General features: G+C 38.6%; 2 protein-coding genes across 2 annotated transcripts; both read left to right on the forward strand.

The window, feature by feature from the left end:
- Positions 1-455: 455 nt before the first annotated feature.
- On the forward strand, positions 456-2,432 carry LOC142644453 (uncharacterized). Its single transcript, XM_075819064.1, has 2 exons — positions 456-950; positions 1,869-2,432. Exons 1-2 carry the CDS (start codon positions 456-458, stop codon positions 2,430-2,432), a joined length of 1,059 nt encoding a protein of 352 aa, XP_075675179.1.
- Positions 2,433-7,831: 5,399 nt separating this feature from the next.
- On the forward strand, positions 7,832-10,860 carry LOC142643746 (uncharacterized). The gene is made up of 2 exons (XM_075818460.1): positions 7,832-8,092; positions 8,710-10,860. Exons 1-2 carry the CDS (start codon positions 7,870-7,872, stop codon positions 10,479-10,481), a joined length of 1,995 nt encoding a protein of 664 aa, XP_075674575.1. The 5' UTR covers positions 7,832-7,869; the 3' UTR covers positions 10,482-10,860.
- The last annotated feature ends 261 nt before the right edge of the window (positions 10,861-11,121 follow it).

The following is an 11,121-nucleotide window of genomic DNA, read 5'->3' on the forward strand; positions in this document are numbered from 1 at the left end:
ACTACCTGAGAAACTTGTTCCTACCTCATCAGTTGCTCCCTCCACTTTCTCACTTATAAGCCTGAGGCGAAGAGAGGAGTGTACCATCAGTTATTAATAGCGAAGGACAAATGCCTCCCATTCTTTCGCACAGATTCGTACAAAGCTTGATTGGGAAGATAGCAACCTTGAACAGATTCGTATCAAGAGCGATGGATAAATGCCTCCCATTCTTCTGCACGCTGAAGAGATCCTTTGAATGGACCGACGAGTGCCAAAAAGCATTTGAATTAAAGGTCTACCTCTCCTCTCCTTCATTACTCAGCCCATCTATTCCAGGAGAAGAATTGTTCCTATACCTTGCCATCTCCTCAGCCGCGATCAGCGCAGCTCTCATTAGGGAAGAAGGAAAGGTACAAAAGCCCGTGTACTTTACCAGCCGGGCACTGAGAGGAGCAAAAGAAAGATACCTCTAGATGGAAAAACTCGCATTTGCTCTGGTAACCGCAGCTCGGAATCTTAAACCATACTTTCAAGCGCATACCATAAATATCCTGACAAATAAACCCTTACGAAGAGCAATGAGTAGTCCCGAAGCTGCTGGACGGATGGCGCTATGGGCAATCGAGCTGAGTGAGTTCTATATCCGATATCAACCACGGGCAGCAGTGAAAGGACAAATATTGGCAGACTTCATCGCTGAATTCACTACCAGAAAGGATCAAAGGGCAGAAGAGACACCTATATGGAGAGTTCATACAGACGGATCTTCCAATAAGCATGCTGGAGGTGTTGAAGTTGTACTCCACACCCCGGAAGGAGACAAGATCGAATGCATGATCCGCCTGGACTTCGCTACTACCAACAACGAGGCGGAATACGAGGCCTTGGTAGCAGGACTGGACCTTGCGATAGAGGCAGGAGCTGAGAGTATGGTAGTTTACTCCGATTCTCAAATCGTGGCCAGTCAGGTTAATGGGAGCTATGACTGCAAGAATGAAAGGATGAAAAGGTATCTTGAAGAAGTGAAGGGTCGAACGAATAACCTCCAATTCAAGATGATTCAAATCCCAAGGAAGGAGAACCAAGAAGCCGACTGACTCGCAAAGACAGCTTCGGCCGAACCCATGATCATCCCAAAACAGATATTGTCCTTCGTCCGGCTCTCATCATTATTAGATGACATTAGCATGCAAGAAGTAAGCAATGAGTGTTGTTGGACGGCTCCAATAGTGGCCTACCTTAAGGAAGGTAAGCTACCCGACAACAAAGAGGACGCAAGGAAGTTGAAAGTTAAAGCTGCCTGGTTCGTTTTGATTAAAGACGTCCTATACAAAAGAGGATTCTCCCGACCATATCTAAGATGCCTCGGCCGCAAAGAAGCAGACTACGTAATGAGAGAGGTCCATGAAGGAGTTTGTGGAAACCATTCTGGATCAAGGTCTTTAGTGCACAAGCTACTCCGAGTAGGATACTACTGGCCAACAATGCAGAAGGATGCCCACACATATGCTAGAGCTTGCAACAAGTGCCAACGATTTGGCAATTTCATAAGGCAGCCAACGGAAGAACTCACCCCTATGACGGCCCCATGGCCGTTTGCACAATGGGAGATAGACATCATGGGTCCGTTCCCAACAGCGGTGAGGCAACTAAAGTTCTTGGTGGTTGGTATTGACTACTTCACCAAATGGGTGGAAGCAGAGGCTCTGGCTACTATCACAGAGAAGAACATCTGTAGTTTTGTATGGAGAAGTATTATTTGCAGGTATGGAATTCTGAGGGTGCTCGTTTCGGACAACGGGAAACAATTCGACGACGACACATTCAGAGACTTTTGTTCCCAGCTTGGGATCAAGAATCACTACTCGTCACCCGCTCACCCTCAGGCCAACGGACAGGTTGAAGTCACGAATCGGTCCTTGCTTAAGATGATCAAGACTCGGCTCGAGGGGGCAAAGGGCCTATGGCCGAAAGAATTACCAAGTGTCTTATGGGCGTACAGGACAACGGCGAGAACACCGAGAGGAGAAACACCGTTTCGTTTGGCATACGGCAGTGAGGCTCTTATACCGGCAGAGGTAGGGTTAACAAGCTACCGTGTGGAGAACTACGACGAGAGCAAGAATAACGAAGCTTTGCGTTTACAGCTCGACCTTGTGGACGAAGTCAGGGCTACAGCTGCACAGAGATTAGCACGATATCAAGATCTGATGGCAAAACATTACAACTCCAGGGTTAGGCACAGGGATTTCCAAGTGGGAGATCTAGTCTTAAGAAAAGTGCTCGACGCTGCAAAGGATGCCTCCCAAGGGAAACTGGGTCCTAACTGGGAGGGACCATACAGCATCATTTCATGGCATAGGAAGGGAACGTACTACTTGGAGATACTAGACGGAAAAAAGCTGAGTCACCCATGGAACACGGAACACCTGAAGAAATACTACCAGTAAACGAAGGACAAAGACAACATCATCATTTACCTTATTTCCAGTTTATCTTTTAGTTTTTATTTCTTACCAGCACTTTTAGAACCGAATGGCGTTTTTCATTTTTATGAACAATGTTCTAGCAATCCATTATAATGAGGAGTTTATTCAGAGCATATGGAATACGTTTTGCTCAAAATCTACTAAGTCCACATAGTGGACAGATCATCCTACAAGGATGAAAAATATAGGTCCACATAGTGGACGGATAATCCAATAAGGATAAAAATTTACTAAGGCCACATAGTGGACGAATCATCCTACAAAAATAAAAAAATATAGGTCCACATAGTGGACGGATAATCCAATAAGGATAAAAATTTACTAAGTCCACATAGTGGACGGGTCATCCTGCAAGGATGAAAAATATAGGTCCACATGATGGACGGATAATCCGATAAGGATAAACATCTGCCAAGTCCACATAGTGGACGGATCATCCTACAAGGATGGAAAAATATGTCCACATGGTGGACGGATAATCCGATAAGGATAAAAATCTGCTAAAGTGGACGGATCATCCTACAAGATGGAAAAATATAAGTCCACATGATGGACGGATAATCCGATAAGGATAAACATCTACCAAGTCCACATAGTGGACGGATCATCCTACAAGGATGGAAAAATGTGTCCACATGGTGGACGGATAATCCGATAAGGATAAAGATCTGCTAAGTCCACATAGTGGACGGATCATCCTACAAGGATGAAAAATATAAGTCCACATAGTGGACGGATAATCTAATAAGGATAAAAATGTCCAAAGTCCACATATTAGACAGATAATTCAAGGAGGATAGACATCACAGGTAAAAAATGTCTTAATCGCATATAATTCACAATGGGACGGACTCCTGCGACATGATTAGATTATCTATTGTACGAGCAATAAATTTAAAAAATGCACGACGGATAAAAACAAGCGAAATAAGCTATTTAAATCCTACAAAAAGAATTATGTCCACAAACAAATTATGACGGATAAATTTTGTCCTTAACACTCAAAAAAAAAAAAAAAAACTACTACTGATGATGCTCGGGGGGAGGGCTTTCAAGTTTCTGGTTATCGTTAAGCTGATCTTGAGCAAGAGTATGGCCTTCGTCCACAAGAGGAGCAGTGACGGCAAACACATCTTCTGTACTCTCTAAATGGACGGAGTGAGCCAGTGTCTGTCCTTGGGCGTCTATGGAGACATGGGACACGACCAGATCAGGATATGAGGCCTTGACCTGACGGAGGGCATCATCGAATCCGTCAGCAAAGGAGCTCCCAAGCTCTGCTAAAAGAAGGTCGGAGTCACGATACTCCCGGATCGCCTCTTCTTTAGCATCACGAATCCGATTCCTGGCATCTGTCACCTCCTTTTCTTTATCCTTAAGAATTTGTGTCAGCTGCTCCGTATGCTTCTCTAGCTCTCCTCTGACCTGCTCCGAACAGGTGAGTTTTCTCTCCATATTGATCTTCCAAGCCTTCAGATCATGAAGCTCGTCCTCCATCAGCTTATTCTTCTTCCTAAGACGGTCCAAAGTTGTTTCATGATTCAGACAACGACCCATCAACCCCTTCATCATCAACATGGCCTGAAAACAAAGCCAAAAATGAATATAATATAAATGACGCATAATTAACCCGACTCTAGCACTCTAGGGTTGTAAAAAAGACTCTAACTTGACCTTCGGAGGGTTTTTGGCCGGCACCACACCGGTACTCTCTGTTAGGTCTTCTCTTTTCTTTTTGCAGGTGTTGTCTCAGTTTGGGAGTACTTGCAGCTTGCTGGTGATTTTTTTGGCTTCATCACTTCTTCTTTTTTTCCCCCCTTTATTTCTAAACCTAATTTTGTTTCCAAAAACCTTCCTTGATATAATTGATGATGCACCTTTTTCTGTTGCTTTCATGTAGAGAGCTACAATATGAGAGAGAGAGAGAGAGAGAAGAGAATAGAAAAAAATTAATGTGATGTAAATCAGTGATTTGATTCAGCTTGATAGCTTTCATCAACAGTAAAAAAAAACCTTTGGAGGTCACAAATTTTTTATTTTTTATTTTTTATTGAAAAACAAAGGTATTCAAATATATTCAAGTATCTGACTACATTTTTTTGAACTTTCATCTACCATAGAAAACCAATGTTAACCATAGACCAACCTTAGATGTAGTACATCAAACCTAGACTAATATCTTTAATAAATCCTATCAACTATACATCAGAAGTTGAAAAAAAAAAAAAAAAAAAAAGGTCTAGATTTAGAGTGTAGAAGGATCTTACACTATGTTTGGACAACTTACTACTGACAGTCAATAGAACAAGGAACCTGCACCATGCTGTTGAGTATTGGTTAAGTATTGGTTATGAAAATAAGAAAGACTAAACTTAGTTCACTTTTACAAAGTGGTAGGCTGGGGCGTAGCTATGTGTAAGGGTGGCCCCCCCAAAATTTCTAAAATATATATATAATTATTTTTATATTTTCAAAATTTAGTCTACAAAAATAAGAGTTGCCCCCCAATATTTGATTGAGTCCAATGATGCTCTTATAAAAAAAATTTGTCTAATAATTATAGAGACATAACATTATTTTTCACAATTTTATTTTTTATTGTAAAATATGTTCTTATATCTGTTAAATATTTGATAAAGTTTGACACAAAACATATTTGAATCTACATCTTTTTCAATTAGTTATGTAACAATTAACAAGTCATTGACTCATTAAAAAAATAATGTTACTAAAACTACACATGAACTGTCCCTTTAGTTACTACATAATGAGTTAGAGCAAGATAGCTTCAAATTTGTTTGAAGCCTAACTTATTTTTCCAAGTTTTTGATCATTCATGTTTTTTAAAATTTCATTAGTTTAATTGAAATATTTTTTTACTTTCTTTAGTATAAAATTTGATAATTTGTATCGAAAAATGAAATTTTTTAAGAATTTCACTATAAAAATAGTAAAAAAGTGTGTGTATAATAAAAAAGTGTGTGTATGTGTATGTGTATGTGGGGATTGTCTTAATAAATATATTAGAATTGCAACTTGGCCCCCAAAACAAAATTCCTAGCTCTGCCCTGGTGGTAGGCATGTCATGTGAGCATAGCTATTATAATCAGTCAAGCTACACCGCCAAAATGGTCCTTCCATTTAGTGTAGTATGCATCAAACATCATGGTCACAATGTGCATCCCGTGAATCAAAGCATTGGGAATTTGTGGATTCTTTTTGTTACTGCAATTGTGTAAGCCGACAGATTTGTATGTTGAACCTTTTCAGGCTTCTATCAAGTGATTTTCAGTCAACATTGTAGGTAACAGCTGTTGGAGACTGGTTTGTGGAAAAGGCTAGAAAAACCCATTTAAGGTTGCGTTTGGCATTGTCTTAAAAAGCCAACTTTCTTTACTATTTATCTTATTTTTTCTACTATTTAATTTATTTTTGCTACTATTTATGCGTCCATTGCACTTTTTGATAATATTCATGAGTCCCGTACTGTACTATTTTAACTACTTTTTAGCTTTATCAACAATACTTTCAGCAAAAAGTTTTCAATTTCAACTAAATAAGTTGTTCTTAAACGGATTCTAAGATTAAGAAAAGCTTATCTAGTTTTTTGCTGAAAAAATGCTAAAATACAATTGTACCTTGGAAAATGTGGGAAAAAGTGAAGAAAAAAAAAAGGGATTAAAGTGAGATTTTAAACTAAAAACCAAAAGCTAAAAGCTGAAGATGATGCCAAACAGCCTCTAAGCAATGCATCTACCAGAGTAAGCTTCTCCACAAGTTTGGTGTTTCCTCATGCCATTTTTGATGATTTAAAAACCAGTGTCTAATTATATTATACCGTTGTAACAAACTTCTTAATGATTGTCAAATGAAGGGCACATGATCATTCTAAAATATGTTTACTACATTAAGATATCATATATTTTTAGAGTAAATTGTATTTTTTCTCTCAAATATGAGGTCAGTTCCATTTTAGTCTCTCAGTTTTATGAGGTTTGGGATGCTAAGACACCCATGTGAAACAACCAAATTGAACCAGCCTAATATTTAAGTGATCAAACTCAGACCAACCCTATATTTAAGTAACCGAAATTGTACCAATCTCATATTAAAGGAATCAAAAGTCAAATTTACCAAGCTCCAAAAAACAAAAAACAAAAAAAAAAAGAATCAAATTTACCACAAATTTCAAAGATGAAACTATTCATCTTTTCGGAATTTCAAGGACCAAAATCAAACTTATCCCAAATTTCAAGGATCTTTTTTTAAGCAAGAAAAAAGTGTGTATATATAGATATATATATATATATATATATATATATATATCATATTTCACATCTACCCAAGAATAATGAGCATAATTACTCATTTCAAATGCCCCAGATGCAGTATGCTTGTGCCAAATACCAAATGGTATAATATAGATCTTTTCTCGTGATTAGAAAAGCTTCTTTTAACTTGTGACACAGACCTGTGAATATTTTTGGGTGAAAAAAAAGAGAAACAATTGAATGGAAATCAGTACATATAAGAAAGAGATGCATAGTATATAGGTACGTACTAAAGTTTTTGAAAAGCAAAAATCTTTTCAATGCCTCTTGCTAATTAGCACTTAGCAGCCTTGAACTGTTAGCACTTAGCAGCCAGTACCATGAGGTTAGGTTCAAAAGTGAAGGTCAAATAAAATAAGTGACGCCCTAGAACATTAATCAGCTTAGGACATGGCCCAGACCATTTATTCACTTGGTATTTCAGAACCACCATAGCCCTTTATATGCCTCATAATTGCTTTAGAATAAAGACAGCGAAAGCATGATTATCTGTAATGTATATTGTCCTTCTACAAGTGTGTAAAAATTTAAAATGTGGTGGACTTTGTAACAAAATTGGTTGATAAATGTAGGTGATCCACGTGAAGTTGTTGTGTACTTCAATAATCTCAATGTCTTTAATGTGCCTTCTATTTTTGATAGCCTCTCTAACTGCACGGTCTTAAAAAAATCAAATAATGCAGTGCCATTTGCCTATTTTGCAAAATAATGAAAAACTTTACGGTAATCCAACCTGTGTTTTTGTAAAAAGCATAGTATTTATGAGAGCTGGTTAGTAGGTTTAGAGAGATAAAGAGAACACAGAAAGATATAAGTTGTGTAGTTGAGAGCTCATTTAATGAAAGATAATGGCCTTAGGTGACAAAGGCAAGTGTGCATCGTGACTGTCTTTCTCATATTGAAAACTATAATTAATTTCAATAGGGTCCTTAGCCTCATGTGAGGCTTTAAAGTTGGTGTCGGTGAGCCTTTCATATGATCATACCCTTACTTCAATATCACTATATAATAAGGCTTTTGGAACTCTTATCACTCAAACCATAGAAGCATATAGCTTCTTTGCTCATATGCTACTTTCTTCAGTTTTTAACACTTCTGCTCCTTGCTTCATAATCATTGGGAGCCAAAGGAGTGGTTTCCCAATGCGGATTCTTCCTTTGTGCTTCTGGGCCACCTTGCTTTTTACAGCAAGTTTCTGCTATGGTGATCATAAGACAGTTGAGGTAGTTGGGCTAGGAGAATGTGCAGACTGTGAGCAGAGTAACATTAAGACTAAACAAGCCTTTACAGGTATGGTTTTCTTTTTTGGAACCATCATAAATACTGAATTGTTCATGGTCAATGCATTGTTTCTTTTTTATTCTACTCCTGATGGGTGCATTGTTCTTTTAAATGTCAATGTCAAGTTTGCCTTGTAAAAGTGCAATGTTGGCATGCTTTGACTTGAAATGCCACTGTTTGCTAATCTTGGTCCCATATTCTGTTTAGGGTAAAAGTTATATGGACATTTCCTTTGGTGTGACACATCAAAAATATTGTTTTTATCTTTTTCAATGATAATTAAATTCATTCATGTGATTCATTGGTTGATGCTACCACGTGATTAAATATAATTGAGGAACCTAAGGTATGTCAAGTAAAAAATTATACTTAAGTTTTAATCTACATTCAAAAAAAATACTTAAAAATGGTAAAAATAGAAACTACCTGACATAGGAGTCAAATAGCACCAGCTGGTCGGATTCAGGGTGGCTATTATCCAGTCAGATCTGATACTGTCTGTTATTCTTACTTTCTTGTGTTTTGTCTCAATCAAATTACTGACTTTTTTCTTGCATATGATTAATGACGCCATATACAAACAATATTGAAAACAAGTAACAATAATTTTGTGTATCATGGTGCAGGGCTTCGAGTAACAATTGATTGCAAGCCAGAAAATGGACACTTCAAGACAAGAGGGGTAGGGAAACTCGATAAAGAAGGAAAGTTCAAAGTGTCTGTTCATCATAAGATTGTAAAAGATGGAAAACTAAATGAAGAGTGCTATGCACAGCTTCACAGTGCATCAGCTGCACCATGCCCTGCACATAATGGCCTAGAGTCTTCAAAAGTAGTATTCAAGTCTAAAGCCAAAGGAAAATACACGTTTGGGTTGGCTGGTAAACTCAAGTTCTCCCCTGTGACATGCACTTCGGCTTTCTTGTGGCCTCACTATAAGTACCCACCACTACCTAAATTGCCACCTTTGCCTAAGTTGCCTTCCCTTCCTAAGTTCCACCATCCATATTTAAAGAATTTTGGTCATACATTTCCCTTCCCTCCTAAGGTATTTCCACCACTAGCACCAAAGGTCTTTCCTCCCATATTTAAGAAGCCTCTTCCTCCACCAATACCTGGCTTTCCTCCTAAAGTCTTTCCACCACTACCACCAAAGGTCTTTCCTCCCATATATAAGAAGCCTCTTCCTCCACCAATACCTGGCTTTCCTCCTAAAGTCTTTCCACCACTACCACCAAAGGTCTTTCCTCCCATATATAAGAAGCCTCTTCCTCCGCCCATAACCGGCTTCCCTCCTAAGGTCTTTCCTCCATTACCACCAAAGGTCTTCCCTCCCATATATAAGAAGCCCCTCCCTCCTCCAATTCCTATCTACAAGAAGCCTCTTCCTCCGCCAATACCCAGTTTCCCTCCAAAGGTCTTTCCACCACTACCACCAAAGGTCTTCCCTCCCATAGACAAAAATCCTCTTCCTCCGCCAGTACCTATCTACAAGAAGCCACTTCCTCCACCAGTTCCTATCTACAAAAAGCCACTTCCACCTCCAATTCCAAAATTCAAGGTGCCACTTCCACCTCTTCCTAAAAAGCCATGTCCTCCACCTATTCCAGTTTACAAAAAACCACTTCCACCACCAATTCCTATCTACAAGAAGCCACTTCCACCTCCAATTCCAAAATTCAAGGAGCCACTTCCACCTCTTCCTAAAAAGCCATGTCCTCCACCTATTCCAGTTTACAAAAAACCATTTCCACCACCAGTTCCTATATACAAAAAGCCACTTCCACCGCCTATACCTATATACAAGAAACCACTTCCTCCACCAATTCCTATATACAAAAAGCCACTTCCACCACCTGTACCTATATACAAGAAACCACTTCCTCCACCAGTTCCGATATACAAGAAGCCACTTCCACCACCCGTACCTATATATGAAAAACCAATTCCTCCACCAGTTCCTATATACAAAAAGCCTCTTCCACCACCTGTACCTATATATGAAAAACCACTTCCTCCACCAGTTCCTATATACAAGAAGCCGCTTCCACCACCTGTACCTATATATGAAAAACCACTTCCTCCACCAATTCCTATATACAAGAAGCCACTTCCACCACCTTTACCTATCTACAAAAAACCACTTCCTCCACCAATTCCTATATTCAAGAAGCCACTTCCACCACCAGTCCCTATCTTCAAAAAGCCATTTCTGCCTCCCATTCCAATCTTCAAACCAAAACCACCAATATTCCATAAACCTCTTCCTCCGTTCCCAAAGGTTCCTCCATTTTTTAAGAAGCCATGGCCACCCATTCCCAAGTTGCATCCAAAGTATTTCCCACATCCCAAGTTTAAAAAATTCCCTCCCTTGCCACCTTTTCCTTCTCATCCTTAGGCCACAGCAGTATTTGTCCCAAATGTAAGTGGAAACAATGTTGTATTGTGTGATGAAGGTTAGTATGGAAAATTTATAATTTATTGCTCCAATAAAGCTTTTAAAGTAGAGATATGATGGGAATGAAAAAGCAGAGAGAGAGAGAGAGAGGGGGGAGGGGGGATTGGGGGTAAGGTAGATCATTATTTATTACCTGTAGAAGTTAGACGCGTGTGGATTGGTTTTTTGTTACATTGTTACCATGAGACTTTCATGGATGTTCAAATTCATCTGGCTGTTGTAATAATTTATAATGGTACTCTCTCTGTACTCTTGCAATATATAGATTCTCCATTGTAATTATTTGATACATTCTCAATGAAATCAAGTTTTGATTTTATTTCTTGTCTTCTGCATGCTTTGTTTCATGCATGGCTTCTTTTTAGTCATGCAAGCATGGTAGTGCCTCTTTCAAAAAGCCATCATTTGTGTATGTGTATGCTTGTCCCGTTGTGCCTATCCCTCCTTGCGTGTTATATCAAGTTTTATAATTATCGTAAATTATAAATATTTATTAATAACTATCATAATTATCAAGATTCATATATTCACATACAAAATAAAAGAGAGAAAAAATTATATTTTTAGATAAAAACATATT

The sequence above is a fragment of the Castanea sativa genome, chromosome 7 (assembly GCF_040712315.1).
Source record: "Castanea sativa cultivar Marrone di Chiusa Pesio chromosome 7, ASM4071231v1".
Classification (NCBI taxonomy): Eukaryota; Viridiplantae; Streptophyta; class Magnoliopsida; order Fagales; family Fagaceae; genus Castanea; species Castanea sativa.